This window comes from Hesperophylax consimilis, chromosome 4 (assembly GCF_061612785.1).
Source record: "Hesperophylax consimilis isolate HC1 chromosome 4, BYU_Hcon_1.0, whole genome shotgun sequence".
Lineage (NCBI taxonomy): Eukaryota > Metazoa > Arthropoda > Insecta > Trichoptera > Limnephilidae > Hesperophylax > Hesperophylax consimilis.
Genome location: NC_142839.1, coordinates 11,710,564 through 11,732,205, shown reverse-complemented (window position 1 = coordinate 11,732,205; position 21,642 = coordinate 11,710,564). Strand labels below are relative to the sequence as shown.

The 21,642-nt window shown below is 36.9% G+C and overlaps 2 protein-coding genes across 3 annotated transcripts; one reads left to right on the top strand and one right to left on the bottom strand.

Moving 5' to 3' along the window:
* Positions 1–182: 182 nt before the first annotated feature.
* Positions 183–11,437, bottom strand: jub (LIM domain-containing protein jub). 2 transcript variants are annotated; one of them, XM_089631198.1, is made up of 5 exons: positions 9,767–11,437; positions 7,298–7,467; positions 5,388–5,525; positions 2,723–2,888; positions 183–1,912 (listed from the first exon to the last, which is right to left on the bottom strand). In XM_089631198.1, the coding sequence occupies exons 1-5, from the start codon at positions 11,277–11,279 to the stop codon at positions 1,680–1,682; spliced, it is 2,220 nt and encodes a 739-aa protein (XP_089487324.1). In that variant the 5' UTR covers positions 11,280–11,437; the 3' UTR covers positions 183–1,679. The 2 variants fall into 2 exon arrangements, with proteins under 2 accessions (XP_089487324.1, XP_089487325.1); XM_089631199.1 differs by having other exon boundaries at positions 5,388–5,450.
* A 214-nt stretch (positions 11,438–11,651) lies between these two features.
* Polr2B (RNA polymerase II subunit RpII140) lies at positions 11,652–15,422 on the top strand. The gene has a single exon (XM_089651353.1). The coding sequence runs from the start codon at positions 11,778–11,780 to the stop codon at positions 15,303–15,305; it is 3,528 nt and encodes a 1,175-aa protein (XP_089507479.1). The 5' UTR covers positions 11,652–11,777; the 3' UTR covers positions 15,306–15,422.
* Positions 15,423–21,642: the final 6,220 nt, after the last annotated feature.

The following is a 21,642-nucleotide window of genomic DNA, read 5'->3' as shown; positions in this document are numbered from 1 at the left end:
GTATTACGAATTTACAACTAAAATTCCACCTGGATTTGAAGAGGCGGCCGAGAAAATCGATTTTCGGCGTTTTTTTTTTTTTTTTTTCTTCATAAAATTTCGAATTACGTGGGAATTCGTTAATTCGAAATTTGATTTTTGATGTCCGGTGGATTTCGAATTAACGAGGTTCTACTGTATTCACACATTCCAACCAATTCAACAAGGTTACAAATAAAAACAATATCTGGTGATAAACAGTTAATTAAAGAAAAAAAATATATATCAAGAAGAGAAATGCATAATACTTTCACTGAAGTAATAAAATTTAGGGTTTTGCTTTGATTATATTATTCACAAACATATCGGTGCACAACCTTTATACTAGTCATTTTTGGAATGAAACTCATTATATTATTTACAACACTTAGTTCTAATAAATTCCTCAGTTCATGTTGTTGAACATAGAGATGATTTAAAAACATGAAAAATTAAAATGTCATGATAAATTGTGATGTTATTGTCAATAAACAATGATAAATATCTTTGACTTATATTTTATCTAAATTCAATTGAATATTTAGAGAGCACATCGGAAGATAATGTCATTTACTCTGCTCTTCAAAACGTGTTTATGGAGAGAGTTCATTTCAGATGAATATAATTTATAGATTCATTATTGGGTGCACACAGCGATGCCGGAGATAAATGACCATATCACGGTCGTGACACACTCCTATCAAAGCATTCACTAAACAGAAATTAAAGAATTGCTTAAAATTTATATTATTTGATGCTTTACCTTTTCACCACTTTATCAAGGGCGTACACAACACTTTTTGTGACATTCATACATCTTGTATGAAAATTAATGCATGAATATGAATAACAACTGAGGGCTTGGTTTATTCACCAGTAGTGGTTATTAAAAGATAAAGCAACACCCATAGTTGCATGTTTGTAATTTACATTTTTAAGTTTCTTAAAATAGCATTCCCAGCATTTGAGTAACTGGTTTCAAAGAAGTATTTTACAAACGAAAAAGCCCTATAATTATTGGAAGCATACATTATCGTAAATAAGATTGTAAGAAAAAAACTATATTTACATGATGAGACCACAGGCGTTCCTAGGAAAAGATACATAAACTAAGGGATCATGCGGGAAAGCAAAGTCAACTTACAAATGTAGGCTGTCAATAATATTTTTGAAGATTGGCACGCAATAGGTAAATATGATATACATATCAGTACTCATAAACAGCACAAACTCCAAACAATAGCTGTAGTAAAAAGTATGAATAGATACACCAATTCACCTACATATTTGATGTCCCGTTTAGATGGGAATATATCTGGAGGGCCATATTGTGGAACAACGAGACATCTAGTGACAATCCTTATGAACTTTATTAAAGAGCTCTATAAGAGCCTTTATACGGCTCTCCATGCAGCGCAGTACCGCAAAGAGGGGAAAAGAGTTATTCATGAGTGGGGGAACGATCAGCAATGAGGCAACGACTAAAGAAGAAGGTAGAGCACAATGACCTGAGTGCACACAGGACCTGTGAAGACCATCTCCGTATAATATCATTGGCAGGAGGGATAATAGTATTAGTATTCTGATGTGTGACGACACGGCCCTGCAGCGAGTAGCAGCACTTGCAGGTATCGTCCATCAGCTGCACATGTAGCAGTCAGTTAGCCCATGTACTGGTAGTTGGCGGGCGAGGGTGGATGCGTGGCGGGACAGGCCAGGCTGAGCAGGTGGCAGGCGCGACACAGCAGGCGGCCGTGCAGAGGGTAGCAGCGCTTGTCGGGCTCATCCGTCAGCTGCATGCCGCACTCCCCACACATGTAGCAGTCCACGTGGAAGTCTTTGTCCATAGAAACCACGCGCACTGTCTCTTCCGTTCCCTCGACGGGGGTGATTCCTTTAAAACACAACAAATTGTTACACACATTTTGAATGTCTTAACTTCTCAGGCTAATTTGTTCGCTTTAGGGAACAACTCGTATGGTTTCATAGAAATTGTTGTCTTCCTTACCGTCATGTGAGAAATATGATCTAAACAGTGTTAAAAAGAGAAAACAGCACGCTTTATATTTAAATCTAGAATAATTAAAACGCACACCTCTATGAAACCAAAGGTTCCGACCGCTATTTGTAAAAAAAAAATTGATATTTTCTAATTTTTTTAATCATTTAATCATTTATATTAAACAACAAAAAAGTGAGGCGACGATAACATTTGTCTAATAAAATTTGTGTTTTTATTAATTTTTTCGTTACAAGTAATTTTAGCTACAAAAAAGGAAGGGAAACTATTTTTTATGTTTGTTTTCAAAATTAATAAAGCAGTATTTCAAAAATGAGATGTTTATTTCTAATAACGAAATTAAATAATAAGTTTTTAGATTTCAGATAAAATCAGAAATATTCTATTTATTTGGATTTTATTGCAAAGCACAAATACATTGACCTTCAAACAGAATATGCCAGACGACTGAGAGGTGAAATAAATAATAGTTTGGTCAGTAAAGATCCATGGTCTGACTAGATCTATCAAAATGTGTCCCAGTAGGAAATTGATCAAATATGGCGATAATCAGTATCATGCTTCTATTACATCTATAAGATGGGGTAGGGAGTTAAATTATCACCACCGCCATCATCATCTCAAGAGAGAGTGAAAATGTATTTATTTATTCAAGTTCATAAGAATTCATAGGAGATTTCTTACCTTTTCCGCAACTGGCGCATTTGGGAGCAAACATCCGGTGGTAGTCATTAACGCAATATATTTTATTGTCGACATCGACTGTGAATGGCACCCCATCCAAACACTCGTTACAGATGCAACATCTGAAGCAACCAGGATGGTACGACTTGCCCATGGCTTGCAGTATCTGAAATGTTACATTGACTGATGAGAAATGAACACAAACTTCTATCAGCGAGTCTGGAAACTTGGGAAGATCGTTCGGACCACAAAAGCAGCATCTAATCAATAATTGTTATGCATGCTCCATTGCTTTCTTTTTTCTGGAGCGTTCACCTAAATACGAGGGTAGTCCGAGAAGTACCCGACTTGACTTATAGATGGCGGTCGTTGTTTGAAAGAAAGCAAATCCTGTGGTCGAAAGTACAAAGTTTAAGGACATTATGTTGTTTTTGTTTTTTTTTTTTTATGTTAACTCCACACAGGACACGTTTGACACCAATCAATAATGAACATTCTCAGTGAATTTATAAACATGGAAAAAATTGGTCATACTTATGTGATATAATACTTTCATTTAAATGGTCTACTCTAGGGGAATCTGCTCCTTCGTATACAACAATAAAATATTGTGAGGCAAGATGAACATCGCAGCGGTGGACCAAATGAGGTGACCACGCCAGAAATGCTGAAGAAAATCCACAAAATAGGTATCGGATGACGGTCAACAGAAAGCACGCGAGCTAGCAGACAAAGTAGGCATTTCAAAAATTGTAGTACATTGCATATTGATTGAAAATTTGGACATGAGAAAGCTGTGCGCAAGATTGGTGCCACGTTTGCTCACAATGGAACAACAACAGCGTTGTTTCAATGTTTGCATCGATTCATAACCATGGATGAAACATGGGTCTAACCCTTCACACCTAAGATGAAAGAACAGACAAAACTATGGGCTGAAAGGGGAGAATTGGCTCCAAAGAAGGTGAAGCCAATTCCATCTGAAAAGTCATGGCGTCAGTTTCTAAGGATGCGAATGGGATAATTTTCATTGATTCTCTTCAAAAAAGGAAAAACAGTCAACGGTGAGTTTTATGCAAACTTATTGCAGCATTTAAGTGATGAAATCAAGAAAAAACGGCCGCATTTGGCGAAAAAGAAAGTGTTGTTTCATCAAGATAATGTTACAACCAAAGTTCACGGTAGTAAAAGATTTACCAACAATGAAGAGGTAGAGTCTGCAATTAATGGATATTTTGGGGAGCTCGACAGTTCTCATTACAAACAGGGTATCGAAGCTATTGAACATCGCTACATTATATTATTTTATGTTGCGAAATAAATATAGTTTTTCTCAAATTGTGGTGTTTTCTTTGTTAGGTCGGGTACTTTGTAGGTCACTCAGGGCTATTCTAAGGATAATTGACTGTTTGTCGCGAGACACAATTTCCCAGTAAAATAAACAAAATTATTTTTGATCATGAGGCAGCAAGTAAATGTTCAAATCTTTCACGTTCTATATTATATATATATAAAAACAAATGGTTATAGGTTTATTTAGAATAGTATAAAATTGTCTTATAACATTCTGTTCATTGCACAAAGAGATTTTATATTGAAAATAAACCCTTCACCTATGTTTTAATTACATAATAGATAGAGTGGGTATGATTAATTACCATACTGATTTATGTATATCTGGCAGGAGGGGTAATCGTAAATAAAATAGCTGAGATTAACAATTACATATTAATTTAAATAAAAACAGGAAAAAAACTTCAAACAAAGGTTTACTCGATAACTAAGAATCCATAATATATCGTAGAAATATAATTTGTATGTGTATTACAATACATACATAGTTTCACTTTTAGAAGTCAACCTAAAAGGTTATCTTCCCTTGCGAAGGAAGATAGATACGGTTCAAAATAAACACTTTCATTCAATATTCAATTTGATGCAAGAATAATAATATTATTAAATCGGAAAATAAATAATAGTTTGATTTCATCGGTAATTAACCCTTAGTATGCCAGCTAAAATGCCGAGCCGCCCGCCATGCACAGGCTGCCACTATTTTCGTAATAACTTCTTTTTTGCATACTGATATTCTTGTAAATTGTACTATCTTACCAGATAATGTGTTGGATATATATTTATAAAAAGCGTATATTATATCTAACCTATGCAGTTTCCCCTGGATAGCTACTTATATTCAGAGAATTGTTTTTTTGTCTCTAGCGTAATTTTTTTTTAATCCAATGAAGAAATACGAAAATATTATTAAGATTTATTAAATTTGCCAGCTAAATAAGCGTTCTTTGCAATAAAAATTTAGTGATACGAGGCTTTGATATTTTACACTAAATTTGCGATGCGCTTTTTCATAGAAAAAAATCAATGTAACAAGCTAGAATAATATTAAGATAGATTATTTCCTTTCCAAGCGAATAATTTAATTTGAGTACACTAGGAGCATTTTTTAAGGTTCAAAACCATAAAATCAAGGCAAGTGCAGTGAGGTACCAATTTATTGGAATGCTTGGCATTCCAAGGGTTAATAAACTTACCGACACATCGAATCCGGCAGGCATAAATGTAAGAGATTATCAAATTTCTATATCTAAGATATTGTTAATCAATTATTCTTAACAAAATAAAAAAGAAATAAATAATGGTGACTTACCATTTCCATAATAAGATGGCCGCATATGGCACATTTCTCAGCCGTTTGTTGAAAGCCTGAGTACTGGAAATTATAACAATCATATTCAGTCACATCTCGCATGTTCTGGTATATGGGGTTCTCTTTATCTCCAAGACACTGTGTATTATAGAAGGGTAAACATTAATTATATCACATTACAGATGAAACTTCGGTTCAAGTGATTCCATACAAATTCAAAGGTAACATTGTCAACAAATGACCAATCAGCGCCATTTTGTTTTTTGGCAGTTGGAAGGTTTGCGTTAAATGCTAATTCTAGGTTTCAGTTTTCGAAATTTTTTTGATCAGCATATAAACCTGTTATGTAATTATGTTTAATAATTTGATAGAAAGTTGAAACGGACCTAGAATCAGCGATTAAGGCGATGTACTACGTAGGATTGCTAAATCATGTGTTACATATTGGTTTGGAAATTTGGTCGCCTAGAAATGTTTCAGATGCTTTAATTAAATACTGCGAGTAGAATACATCTTGGCCTTTGAAATAATCGAGTATTTTTTAGATAAGTATTTTTACAAGCCCAGAAAAAAATAATGTATAAGGCCTATGAAAACTGCTTTAAAGTTCAAAATCTCCTACTTATGAACCCATTATCGGTTATAATTTTATTGTGGCAAATTAAGTTATTTATAAAATGGTCGGAAAAAAATTAAATATTTATGCATGAAAATCCACAAAATAAAATAAAAGGCACTTTTTGGCCATGTTTTTTCTTGTATAAATCAAAACAGGCGGATGGTGTTAAGCGGGAATTTAAACCTTACCGCCATCTACGTAAGGGCTGTTATTGATGGCGGCTTGATTTTAAATATTACACGACGTAGTGCATCGCCTTAACAGGGACCTTTCAAATGTAAAAAAAGGCAGTGATTGGAGATTTGATGTTACGTTTGAATTTCTGGGAAACACTCCAACCTTAGTCTAAAGGTGTTGTCGAACATAGTTTAAATATTAACATTTTTTTCTCATGTAATTATTTCATCACAAAGTTAGTAATTTAAAGTAAATATAACATAATTATTAAACAAAGAACGGAAATAAAAAACAAAACATATCAGAAGCCAAATTGTGACATTCATTATGTTTGCCTTTACAAAGACAATAAAACTTTACAAAATGATCCTTCTCAATCAGAAGTTTTTAATTTCCTCACAACATACCATAACGCAAGCGAGATTTATTTTGTGATATTATATCACGCATATAAATAATGTTTAAAACACATTACTTTTATTATTTAAATACTTTTGTAATTTTTTTCATTGTTATTCATGTCTCTGTATACTTATCTGTATATCCTGCCTTTGTTAAAACATTTAGATTTTTTATTTTTCTTTCTATATTTTGTATTTTCTACATCTCACTATATCAGTACAGTTTTTCTTTCTTTCTTAGAATAAAATAATGCACAAAAAATGTACTCTCTAAAGTCAAGAAATATTATGTAAACAAAAATAATACTAGCGAATAAAGAAAAAATATATATATATAAATCCGGGCAGCTGGTACTTCTATGGCATCCACAATTGGGGTAAGTTGTAAGGCTGAAGTAAGTGGGGAGGGGGGAAGGAGATGAGGAGAGTAAGGGTGGGAAAAAGCTGTCTATTCAGATCTGATCACTAAACACAAAACCATTCCAAACAACACTTTGTTTCTAAATGGTGGACTTTCACCAGGGCAATACTGAAAGTATCCTACAACTCTCAATAAGGTGGTGCTCACATACCTCGAGAAACAAAAATTATGAAAAGTTTATGAATCTGGATAATACATAATACAAGCACTTAAAATGCACAAAAACCGAAAAAAAGAGTCTCTCTAAGAGCTACCAGCGACCAGCAATCATCAAGTCATTGTGTGTTTGTACCAGGTAATCCTCTTCACAGTAGACCCGGCCGTGCACGTTATAGAAGGCCTTGCCCCTCAGGGCGCGGCCGCACGAGCAGCAGATGAAGCAGTTGGTGTGGTACAGGTTGCCCATGGCCTGGCACGCCTGCCCCGCTCCCGTCACCTTCTCGCCGCAAGTGTGGCAGATGCCTGCAACCAGAACAACCAATGCCCCCAGTTCATTTTTTATAAGTTCATTTGTGAGCACATCTGTTCATCCTAAGTGCATTATCTTTTCAAATTCAGACAAGCGATACTTAACTAAGTGATAAGATAAAGCGACACTTAAATTCAAAACAAATCTGAGTCCATTGAACTAGAGTTACAATCACTCACAGAGTGACAAACCCGCAGCCGGAATTATTATTTTGTTAAAATGGTCTCTTAAAAGACCACAAAATGAAACATTTTTCTAAGGGTTTGATTGTAGTGTGTGCGCCTACCTAATCAATGTTTATTATGTATTCCTATTTATCTGCAATACTGATATGATCAAGATATCGCAATGATAGGTCTATGTGTCCTTGACATTATTATCATATTGACAATGTTGTGTCACTAATTATTTTATTTTCATAAATTTAATCCAGTTTGGTGAACTAATTATCTCGTTCACCCGCATAGAGTACATGAAGTTAGTAATAGGTACACAGATGTAACGGATCTGTCTAACTGCACAGAAGCTAGGTACAAAAAGGCTTTACTATCATATTTTCTAAATCATTACTAATACGATGTAAGTCTACCCATACTTGTTGATAATATTTTGTATTTACTTGTATCTCCTTCTAGTATTAATTTTATACGTTCTGTCGTCATTTTATGATCAAATGCCACAGTTAATTGTTATTCTGTGACATCAATTATGATGTATGGTATATTTATACCGTTGATATTCAATAAATACCATTAAACATTGTCCAGAATGTGTAGACTGGTCAACTCAAGTCAAAACCTTAACTTTTTTGGGATAAGTCTGAATGATTTTTGCCGGTCGCTAAACAAGTGACGGAATATTATAAGTGTCCCGTGGTCCTGACCCATGGCGTAGTCTTTACTTGATTCGACTTGTCACTTTATTTTCTTATATTATATCTGCCTTATGTCTTTGCTTTCATGTACCTTTGTCTGCTCGTATATTTTTCATTTTACTGTATTTGTGTTATTATTTTGTAATTTGGACAATGTCCGTTAATAAATAAATAAATAAGAATAGTATTAAAAAATCATTTCTTCAAATATAACTAGCTTTTCTGGGGAAACTACTTATGTTAGATTACATATAATTTTTAACACATTATCCGGTAAGACGGTACCATAAATTTACAAAAATATAATTTTGCAAAAAACAAGTATGTAAGTTATTCTTCTTCTTCCTCTTCCTAGCACTATCCCAACTCATTGCCTAGGTAGGCTGTTGGGGTCGGCTCTTCTCGTTCTCAGGTTATAGCTTCTTCGGTTCTGAGTGTCGCTTTCATCTAGGCCGTTTCTTTGTAGGATTTTGGAGCATTGGGTCATCCAGGAGTTTAAAGGAGTATGTAAGTTATTACAAAATCTTATTATTAAAGTCAAAGTTGGTGATCAAGAAGTCAGCAGAATTTTTACTGTGGGCTTTATGTGTAGACTCCTTGATGAATGGAATAATAAGAATCAATCGGAATTATTTATAAAGGCAAAACTCTGATAGCTTCAATGTAACCTGTTCAACTTTCTCATTAATAAAGGCAAAACTCTGATAGCTTCAATGTAACCTGTTCAATTTTCTCATTAATAAAGGCAAAACTCTGATAGCTTCAATGTAACCTGTTCAACTTTCTCATTAATAAAGGCAAAACTCTGATAGCTTCAATGTAACCTGTTCAACTTTCTCATTAATAAAGCATGAAACAAAAAGAAAGGTTATAACAGGGCTCTAAGCAACAGATAAATTATTATCACGGGGTTTATGTATTTCCAAAAGATGGTCCACAAAGAGTTCATTAATAGACATTCAGGTAATGGCAATTCATTGTCATCATTGAAGATTTAACATGAAATGCCCTATACTCAAATGATGTAGATAAGTAACATAAGATGCTCAATGGACATATTTGCAAACTTGATGTTCTGGAATGTATTACGTTTTATGTCCCCGATAACTTCACCAGAGCCAGGCAGCACAGGCTATTTATTTTGCCAAGAGGCAGGACCAACCTACTAATGATCATTCTTCTAGGGAGAATGACTACGCTATTAATCAACCCCTTTTCTGAGATATTTTTTAGTTAAAGCTCAGTGAATTCAAGATAAGAATAAGTATTTTTTAGCATGAGGCTGCATCGTAACTGATATAATTATTGTATGCAATTGATTAATATACTTTTATGTATGTTATTAATTGTAAATGTTGTGAAATGTTACTGGAATCACTGTTTTGCACTATAAACAATAAATACATAAGTGAACAAACCAAAGTATTCTCCCTCTTCATCTTGTCTCTCCATCTCTTCCTCCAGCTGGCGGGTGAGCTCCTCTACCTTCCTCTGCGCCTCGGTGGGCCCGGTGGGGCGGGGCGGGGTGACACTGTAGGGCAGCAACCCCTTGCCACGCCCACCGCCACCTCCTCCCGAGCCTCGCGAGCCCCCACTCAGCTGGGACACGGAGCTGGGGGTAGGGCTGGGTGCCGGGCTGCCCAGGGGGCTCCCTCCAGACTCGCTCGTGGGCTCCAGTACCGGAGGGCGCTTGATACCCGAGGCCGGCGTGTGGAGAGGTGTACAGAACTGGGAAGCACTGCCCCCCGTCATGCAAACATAGTCAGAGCCGTTCAAGTCTTCCGTGATGCGCATTCTATTTCCTGACATTTTGTTTCTGTCCATCTCTTTCATTTGACTTTGAGGTTTAGAATCCAAAATATTTTTAATAGTTTGCGATGTCGGTATGGAGTGGAAGTATTTGGGAGATGTGGCCGCATTCTCCACACAGGTGGCGATGTTGGCCTTGGGCCTCTGCGCACTGGGAGTGATAGAAGCGTAGATGGCGTTGGAAGGTATTGTGACCACCTTATTAGCGGAGGCAGCGGGCAAGGTGTAGTTGCTCTTGTCGAGGTTCAGCTGAGGATGGCCGTCCATGGACTGGCCGCGCTGCGAGTGCATGTAGATGGGTTGTGCCTGCTGCGTGTACTTGTGCTGGTGTTGTCCCTGGTAGTGGCGCTGCGGGGTGGGCATGGCAACCTGTGGTCCTGGCTGAGAGCCCGGCATCATCAGCTTGCCCTGGGAATTGAAGTACTGATACTGTGTGGGAGTGGCGGGCTTGAAAACTTGCAGATTTTCATACACCGGCGGGCCCTCCGACATGGGAAGCGCTCCGCCCGTATTCACTATTCTAGCTTGACTATTGGTGGCTACCTGGGGTTGTGCTTTGCCATATATGGAATTATAAGATAGGTCCAGAGACCTCGAGGAATTGTTGTCCATTGATAGAGATTTTTCACTCATTGGATGATAATACGCTTGCCGAGGGCTGACCTGATCGTAATAGTCTAAGTTCTCATACACCGCATTAGTGGACTGGCTGACATTATCGCAGGAGGTGTCGTAGCCAGAGGCTGCTTCACTGCGGGAGTGCTGGGAAATGCTGCCCATTGAATGTGTCGGACTCGAAGGGTTTCTTGGAGCTTTAGTAGCATGAGATACGGAGGCCATGGACTCGACCCGTTTCGGAGTCGCATATTTTGAGGAGGCAATGATATTTGTTCTCTCATATAGGTTGTAATCTTGAGGTGGGTTACTTATTTCGTGGCTGGAATTTTGCACAACAAAACTCTCTATGGCCCCTACGGCTCTTTGTCTACCATGTGTATTCACTTTATTTGGCGAGTTATATGGATCGTTTAAATAATTCACTTCATCATCGCCTATCTTCAGACCTTGCAAGCTAGCCAAACAATCGGTCTCGCCGTGCACGGAGTTTTTCGACATAGACATGTTCGATACGGAAATCACAGCGAAACAATACACAATTATATTTCAGCAGGGTAAAACTTAAAGAAATGGAAGACCACGCGAAAATTTTGGTTAAACATGACTCAGATTAATATAGTTTTGAAAGAAATATCACCGCCCATCGGCATAAAGAAAAGCGTATCACGAACTGACAGTAAATCAGTTTTTTTAATAGTCCTGTAGGCTGCTGCGTTTTGTTAGGATTTAAATCTATCTCAATTTTTCGCTGAAAATATCTAATTCGTGAACCGACACTCGTTCAAATTGTTTATGGTAAAACACTTTCCAAAGAACGCGATCGACTGAATGGGAAATCAAAAACAATATTTCTATGGTATATTTATGAATATTTCCATGGCCGAATGATGGCCGATTTCTGCCTTGAATGTTGTGCGTTGTTGTAATTTTATAATTTTTTTAAAGAAAAAAGGTGGTTTTGAGATTAGAGTTTGACCCGCATTCCAACCACAAGCCGGCAAGATGTATGACATGGAAGATGATCCTTACGAAGAGGAGGATGCGGAAGAAATTTCTTCAGAACTTTGGCAAGAAGCCTGTTGGATTGTCATCAACGCGTACTTTGATGAAAAGGGTTTAGTACGACAGCAGTTGGACAGTTTTGATGAATTTATACAAATGTCTGTTCAGCGAATTGTGGAGGATTCTCCGCAGATTGACCTGCAAGCTGAGGCCCAACACGCATCCGGGGAAATCGAAACACCCCCAAGATATTTGTTGAAATTTGAGCAAATTTATCTTTCTAAACCAACCCACTGGGAGAAGGATGGTGCACCCTCACCTATGATGCCTAACGAGGCCAGGTTGAGGAATTTAACATATTCTGCACCTCTTTATGTTGATATAACGAAGACCATAGTTAAAGAAGGCGAAGAACCCATTGAAACTCAACATCAGAAAACTTTTATAGGAAAAATCCCTATCATGTTGAGATCAACATATTGTCTGTTGAGCGGTTTAACTGATCGAGATCTCACTGAATTGAATGAATGTCCTCTTGACCCTGGTGGATATTTCATAATCAACGGTTCCGAAAAAGTATTAATTGCGCAGGAAAAGATGGCTACCAATACTGTATACGTATTTAGCATGAAAGATGGAAAGTTTGCTTATAAAGCTGAGATACGATCATGTCTGGAACACAGCTCCCGCCCGACATCCACACTGTGGGTTAACATGATGGCCAGAGGAGGGCAGAGCATCAAGAAGTCTGCGATTGGACAGCGCATTATAGCCATCTTGCCATATATCAAACAGGAGATTCCAATCATGATCGTATTCAGAGCATTAGGCTTTGTGGCAGACAGAGATATCTTGGAGCACATCATTTATGATTTTGATGACCCTGAAATGATGGAGATGGTGAAACCCTCCTTAGATGAAGCTTTCGTTATCCAAGAGCAAAATGTGGCACTCAATTTTATTGGAGCTCGTGGAGCTCGCCCTGGAGTTACAAAAGAAAAGAGAATCAAGTATGCCCGAGAAATTTTGCAGAAAGAAATGTTACCTCACGTGGGAGTATCAGACTTCTGCGAAACAAAGAAAGCTTATTTCCTCGGCTACATGGTGCATCGCTTGCTGCTAGCTGCCCTCGGGCGCAGAGAACTAGATGACCGAGATCACTATGGAAATAAGAGGTTGGATTTAGCAGGTCCCCTTTTGGCATTCTTGTTCAGAGGATTGTTTAAGAATCTAATGAAAGAAGTACGAATGTATGCTCAAAAGTTTATCGATAGAGGGAAAGATTTTAATCTTGAATTGGCCATTAAAACAAAAATAATAACTGATGGACTCAGGTACTCCTTGGCTACAGGCAACTGGGGCGATCAGAAGAAAGCCCATCAAGCCAGAGCTGGAGTATCTCAGGTGTTGAACAGACTGACCTTCGCATCCACCTTGTCCCATCTCCGACGTGTCAACTCCCCCATTGGCAGAGATGGTAAACTGGCTAAGCCTCGTCAGCTGCATAACACTCTGTGGGGGATGATCTGTCCCGCTGAGACTCCTGAGGGAGCCGCTGTAGGACTTGTGAAGAACCTCGCCCTGATGGCCTATATATCTGTAGGAAGCCAACCCTCCCCCATTCTCGAGTTCTTGGAAGAGTGGTCCATGGAGAACTTGGAAGAAATTGCACCCTCTGCAATCGCAGATGCCACCAAAATATTTGTGAACGGTTGCTGGGTCGGAATACATCGAGATCCCGAACAGTTGATGGCTACATTGAGAAAATTGAGAAGACAAATGGACATCATCGTTTCTGAAGTGAGCATGATTCGTGATATTCGAGATAGAGAAATCAGAATTTATACCGACGCCGGTAGAATTTGCCGTCCCCTCCTCATTGTAGAAAATGGCTGTCTTCTCTTAAAAAAAAGACATATCGACATGCTTAAAGAAAGGGATTACAATAACTATGGGTGGCAAGTGCTAGTGGCCAGCGGTGTCGTGGAATACATAGATACGTTAGAAGAGGAAACAGTGATGATTGCTATGAGTACAGAAGACTTGAAACAAGAAAAGGAATTTGCTTACTGCACCACATACACTCATTGCGAGATTCATCCTGCCATGATATTAGGAGTTTGCGCATCTATTATCCCATTCCCCGATCACAACCAAAGTCCCAGGAATACCTATCAAAGCGCTATGGGAAAACAAGCTATGGGAGTATATATCACAAACTTTCACGTCCGGATGGACACACTGGCTCACGTGCTATATTACCCGCATAAACCCCTGGTAACCACTCGCTCTATGGAGTACCTGAGATTCAGAGAGTTGCCTGCTGGAATCAATTCTATTGTAGCCATTCTGTGCTACACCGGCTACAATCAAGAAGATAGTGTTATCCTCAATTCTTCTGCTGTAGAGAGGGGCTTCTTCAGGTCTGTGTTCTACCGTTCCTATAAAGATTCTGAGTCCAAGCGCATGGGGGACCAAGAGGAACAGTTTGAGAAGCCAACCAGAGCTACTTGCCAGGGTATGCGCAATGCCCTTTATGACAAGTTGGATGAGGATGGTATTATTGCTCCCGGTATCAGGGTATCAGGTGATGACGTAGTCATTGGGAAGACTATAACTCTGCCTGAAAATGACGACGAGCTAGATGGAACAACCAAAAGGTACTCAAAGCGAGATGCTTCCACTTTCCTAAGAAACAGTGAAACTGGAATTGTGGATCAAGTTATGTTGACCTTAAATAGTGAAGGATACAAGTTTTGTAAGATAAGAGTGAGATCTGTGCGCATTCCTCAAATAGGAGACAAGTTTGCTTCTCGACATGGACAAAAGGGAACTTGCGGTATACAATACCGCCAAGAAGACATGCCCTTTAGCTGCGAAGGCCTTACTCCTGACATCATCATTAATCCCCACGCTATCCCGTCCCGTATGACTATTGGCCATTTGATTGAATGTATTCAAGGCAAAGTGTCATCGAACAAGGGAGAGATTGGCGATGCGACTCCATTCAACGATGCTGTAAATGTGCAGAAGATATCCACCCTTCTGCAAGAATACGGCTATCACCTACGAGGCAATGAAATAATGTACAACGGACACACTGGAAGGAAGATCAATGCTCAAGTGTTCTTGGGACCCACTTACTATCAGAGGCTCAAGCATATGGTGGACGACAAGATTCATTCTCGAGCTCGAGGTCCAGTGCAGATCCTCGTGAGACAGCCGATGGAGGGAAGGGCGAGGGATGGAGGTCTGCGTTTCGGCGAGATGGAGCGTGATTGTCAAATAGCTCACGGTGCCGCCCAGTTCCTTCGGGAGAGATTGTTCGAAGTTTCGGACCCGTATCGCATACACGTTTGCAATTTCTGTGGCTTGATAGCTATTGCCAATCTGCGTAATAACACATTTGAGTGCAAAGGATGCAAAAATAAGACTCAAATATCTCAAGTTCGTCTCCCGTATGCCGCCAAGCTCCTCTTTCAGGAGTTGATGTCAATGAACATTGCACCGAGGCTTATGGTAGTTTAAATTTATCCTAAATAATTATCTTTTAAGAAAATTTCCGTTTGTATTTGACTTTTTGTAAAACATATATATGCACTGTTCTATGTTCATAATGCTATTATGTCAAATAAAAAAATTTGAATAGGGCTTTTTATTTAATTCTCAAGTATCATCTTACTAGGAAGGAGATTTTTTTATTCATCTAAAAAGTACACTAACCTATTGTCCCTGTCTTGCCAGGAAATCATGTGGAGAGCAGGCACATTGGAGGGGACCCACCCTTTCCCAACGGCTGTGTGAGGAAACTGATTGTTAACCTCCTTAGCCGCACACGTCAGGTTTCTATTTTTTTTTTGTAAAAAGAAGCTATATTTATTTTTAAAACAATTCTAGATCCTCCAATGTCCCTGCGTGCATGTTTGTTAGTATGAAATAATGTATGCATACTTACATTCATAGTAACTCAAAATAAAGACACATCAGAGATATGTTCGCGTGATGGTTTAGTATCTTAAGTGAAATAATAAAGAAGAAAAACAATATTTACAGGTGTGACACATAGTGTATGAGGCCTTTGAGTAGAAAGTTAACGAAATAATTATTGGCAGTATTGTTAACAAATATACTGCGTTTGACAGGTTGTCGTGGCCTGCTAAATCGAGGGCGATCGGTCAGCCATTTTACATAGTTTATATAAAAAAATATTGTGAAGATTATTAATATAGAATAGTAAAGCAATAATATAACATTCACCATTTGACATATATAAAACCAAGCAAAAAGCAAATTTAAACATGATAGTTTGTAGGTATAAGCCTGTTTTGTCAATCTTGAGGAAATAATTCAATAAGAGGTGCAATAGCTAGATGTTTATTGTTTTATTTTAAAAGTTCTAATATATTGGTTTTAAATTTGGAAACCGATTGGAAATGATAGACATCGATTGAACTATATTTTTTTCCAAGTGTATGAAGCCTTTGAATTGGAGAGTTTACGAAGTAATTATTGGCAGATTTGATAACAAAATATAGAGCATTTAAACGGGTATCGCGGGTAGGTATACACCTTAATTTAATTAATTAAGCTCGTTAAATCGAGGGCGTCCAGGTTGCCATTTTATATATTGAAAAGGCAAACTAAGTCACTCACTGTGCGTCTTGAAGTTAAATCGCTTAGGTTTAGTAATTCCATTAGACATGTATAATTAAGTTCTTCGATTGGTATTCCAAGTTTGTAATTAATAAACCTTAGAAACTTATGTTGTACTCTTTCGATTTTTTGCTGATGAGCCTTATAAAATGGAGCCCAGATTGTTGAGTTGTACTCCAAATTACTTCTTACCAACCCATAAAGCAATTTGAAGGAATTAATTGTTTTAAATTCTTTTATCGTCCTCAGAATGAACCCCAGGCATTTCATGGCCTTGTTGGTTATTTCATTTATATGAGGAACAAAAGTTAATTTAGTGTCAAATAATATACCAAGGTCCTTAATTTGTTCGACTCTTTTTAGGAAATTGTTGTTGATGCTATATTGATATTTAATGGGATTTTTGATTCGGGAAAAGTTATTGATTGACATTTTTGACACATGTTGAGAAACAGTTCATTAAGGGTGCACCACTCTTGTAGCCTCACAAGATTTGATTGCAATACGCTACAGTCATTATGATTAGTTATTGTTTTGTAAATTTTTAAATCGTCCGCAAATAAAAGTATCATAACTCCATCAAAGATGGTAGTTATGTCGTTGATAAACAAGGAAAATAACACTGGGCCCAGATGTGACCCCTGTGGGACTCCGGTGAAGATTTCGAAGTGATGTGAAAAATGTGAATTGATTTTTACTGATATTTTTCTTTTGTGAAGGTAGCTTTCGAACCATCTTAAAATATGCCCAGTTATACCTAAGGATCTTAGTTTGTTTAAAAGAATTTTATGTGAGACTTTGTCGAAAGCCTTACTAAAGTCTGTAATAAACATAATTTAAAATTTTTGAAATCTGACATAAAAAGTATTAAAAATGGCTCACCTTATGTTTGAACTAAAATTACCGATAATCAAAATAATTAAAAATTGTAAATTACACATCTGCCCTGATGATGGACACTGCAATGCTGTTCGAAACGTTGGCTAAAGAAGGAGGTAGCGCAACACGGCATAATACCCCAAAAACATATCACTATTATATTTTTTTGAGTTTTTCTTTATTCATTATGCAAGTTTTTTTTACAATTTTCACAAAATAGAATTAGAATAGAATAAAAGAGCAGTTTATTTAATTTAATGACGCGAGACATTCTTTGAAATAGTTCCTTACCTTTACCAATAGAATAGATGAATATTGTCAGGTTTTTCGTAACACGGGAATATTTGTCTTTCTTTTAAAAAACAATTAAATATTCCGAAAAGCGAACAAATTGACTCTACATAATGGCTGTTTGTTCGCAAAACCAAACAAGTTAGCCTGAGGGGTTAACATTGTATCTTTGATAATACAGGAAATAAAACACTAAATTATTTAGTATCATTACTGGTTTTAAAAACATTTTTAATATTTGATCTGTCTTGGATGGTGATCCAATTTATATTTGGCGTAATTTGTGTTCTGTCTAATGGCCAGGTGGAAGAACATTGTTCAGTTTTGTTACAGAGTATCTAAAATTTCTTTGGCCAAATGTTTTAGTGAAAGGGATACGTAAGAGATTATGCCCTTTGGATCAAGTATTGCGAACAGTTTGGACAATGTCAAATAGAATTCTGTGTTTAAAGAGGTACGTTTGTATGTTGCCAATATCCTAAACACAGATTCTCCTAAAGATTTTGTCCGAAATGCTGGTGATTAGCAGTTTTAATATTATTATAATTAGCTTTCGAGCTTTAAAGATGGGATCAACGACGGCAGTGGTAATTCCTCCCCGGGCTATGATACCGAATATAAATGGACTGAAATTACAGTAATATCGAAAAGTCAGTGAGTTAGCTTTAATTTCTGAGCAGTTTTTCAGTTTTTCCCTCTGGCTCCAGATCCCAGTGGATGCAAAAAAATTCAATTTAATTTGAATGTTCTAGATGCGTTACTTCATACAATTATTATAATTTATAAAATAGTGATAGACACTCTCAGTATCTCCCTGGTGAAAGACCACAATTCAGAATGAAGCTTTGCTTGAAATATCTTTAGCCGTGTTTACTGATCAGATCTGAATAGCCAGGAACTTTCCAACCTTTGTCTTCCCCTTCCTTCAACCTCACAATAGAAGTGTGTCGTTCCACTCAATTTACAGACTCAGATCGGATACCAGGCTCAGCCGAATGGACTCGATTCATTGGACTCGTTCCTTTGATTCCTTTCGTTCCGTCGGACTCACCGAATCCTATAGAATCAAACTTATTGCATCATTTCGCCGGACTCACCGAATCGGGTGGAATCAAACATGTTGTGTCATTCAACCGGATTCATTGAATCAGCTGGAACGAAACTCATTGAGTTCGTTCAGCTGGACTCACCGGACCCGGTGGTATGTCACTGAGTTGGGGAACGATAGAAGTTATAAGAAGAGTTCAGAAGAGTGAACAAACTTTTCAGATTTACTTACCTAAGGAAGGGTTGTTTCTAGTTCATATATTATAATCTAAATAATGCACGACTACCATAATATAGGCATGAGCCTTGTATGGTAGTTCAGAATTTCAAAAATTTTAATTTAAAATTTATAGATAAAAAAATTACACACAGGAAGCCCTATGTCGTCTTTGGGGATGTTGTGTAAAGAGTATTTTTCTGTGGAAGGTTCTTTCGCCAAATCATTCCACCGCCTAGCTGTTGAACTCAAGAATGAGTTGTGGAAATGACCCGATCTTGTGTGACAATGTATGTCAACTGTGTACAAAGGTTCGGCGTGTTTCCCAACTAGATTTGTATCAAATTTTGGGTTTGAGTGTAGTAATCTGCTCGTCTAAAATTCACACCCAAAAAACCACCTCCCTCTGCCGAAGGGATCAAAGAGCTCCTCGGATCTCGAATCTTCCATTAAAATACCGGTAGAACAAGAACGGCATTCCCACCTGACATACTCTGCTCTAAAGATTGTTAAGATAGGAAAATCTATCAAACGGACCGTCCCTTTCTGCTCAGAGTAGAGTTTTTTTTCAGGTATTTTGGGGCTCCAGACCTGAGGTGGCTGCCAAAATCAACCGCCGAGCGCACTTTCGATAGGGTTAGCAATAGTTGTGTACTATTAAAGAATCTGCGGATCCTGTACAGTATGCACAGCTTCTGAGAAGCTAACTAGAAGAAGTCCCTGTGCCTGAGCTTGGGGTGACACCGAGCATATCAATGGAAAATTGCTTCTGTTGAAGGAGACTAGAAGAAGTCCCTGTGTCTGAGCTTGGGGTAACACCGAGCATATCAATGGAAGATTGCTCCTGTTGAAGGAAACTAGAAGAAGTCCCTGTGCCTCAGCTTGGAGTAACACGTTACACCAAGTATATCGATGGAAGATTGCTTCCGTTGAAGGAGACTAGATGAATTGCTATTTCTTACAAATAGTTTAGTATTTTGTAGGTTTAAATTTTTTGTTGCCACATATTTTATTTTAAATTTTTTATTGACACATTAGAATATTTTTTTTTATAAAATGTGATTTGGTAAAGTGAGCCTCACTGGGTGCTTTACCCATGCTGAGGCCCTCATTTTACTATATTGAAATTATGCTAATTAAAAAAATTTAAATGAAATATTGTTTATTGTTTATTGTTGTTGTTATACGCCCATAGGGGCTTTTACATAGATTATAAATAAGTTTTACATAAGTTATCGAGTTAGAATTTATACTAAGAGTTATAAAAGTGAAGAATTTTAAAAAAATATACAAGTAGTTTTTGAAGAATATGGCGTAAAGAAACATTTTAAACAACATAATATTTAACAATAACAAAGAACAAAATATAATATAAAACATTACAATAACATATCTAATCGTTAAATCTATTACAATAATTTGTATGATTCATTTATTATTTATTTTATTTATATTAAGAAATAAAATAAAATAGAAGAAGTAAATAAATAAGTAATGTGATAAAAATAAAATAATTAAGGCTGTTATAAAAATGTATTTATTGTAACATATAAGCTTTTTAAGTATTCATCAATGACATTGTTGACCAATTTAAAGATGTTGACGACTTCAAAATACCTATAAAAGAGTATGAAATGTAAACTATTGCCAAATTTTACAAACTAACTTAGATCAACTTCATCAATGGTGTGAACAAGATGCTTTATTTTTGAACATTCAGAAATGTCAAGTAATACGATTTTACAAAACTCATTATAATATCTTCCATTAATTAATATTAAAATATTACCCGCACAGCTAGGCCTGAGCCAAACCAAAATAAAATAATATAAAAGCACACAAACAAGTAGAAGTGAGATTTGTGATATAGGCCCTACACACCATCAGACTTGCAGAACACAACATGTTGAACCACCAACCGAATTATTATTATTCCGACGGCCTGACAAAAGGAATAATAATGATTCGGTCGGCGATTATGCCTACACACAATCCTACTTGCAGAAACCTGACGTATTGGGTTCTGCAAGTCGGGTCATGTGGAGGGCCTAATACGATTACACGTAATTTGAAAAGGTTAGTCATATTAGTACTAGTAAGTTTTACTTAGTCTAGATCTGTATGTTTAACTTAGCTACATCTTTAAGGATAAATCTGAACTGACAAGACAAGATTTTGTCTACATAATCTACTCTCACTTTACAAATACTTTGAAGTAGTTTTATATATACATATATGTATAGTTAAAATAATATCAATATTTATTACTTACAATGCATATTATCATAATATTTAAGTACCTAAATATCGCGGGGTAATTACTCCAACTAGGTGACTCCAAATCAGCATTTTCGAGTTACATGTAAAAAACTGACCTATATTTCTTCACACATGTATGTCAGAAAACAAAATATGTGTTGTCTCATAGAAGGGGGCGGATACAAAGTTATAGTTTTTGTGTAACTCTAAAACACTGTTTTCGGAGTTAACTAGTGTAGTAATTACCCCTCGATATTATAATAAAAGTTTCGCGTAATGAAACATATTGCTTGGTTGTAATTATATTACAAGGTAAGATAGGTATGAGTTAGTCCCTATTTAAGGCGAGCATTTAAATAAGTGAGTTAGTAATAGCAATCTAAATGCACAAAGCTTTACGGAAATCAATAAATTACTTACTGGCTTCATTTATGCACAGGATCATCGAAAAAGCTGTCCCAAGATTTTACAATGAAATAACTAAAGGTGAATTATAAGTATAATTCTTATTTACACAGC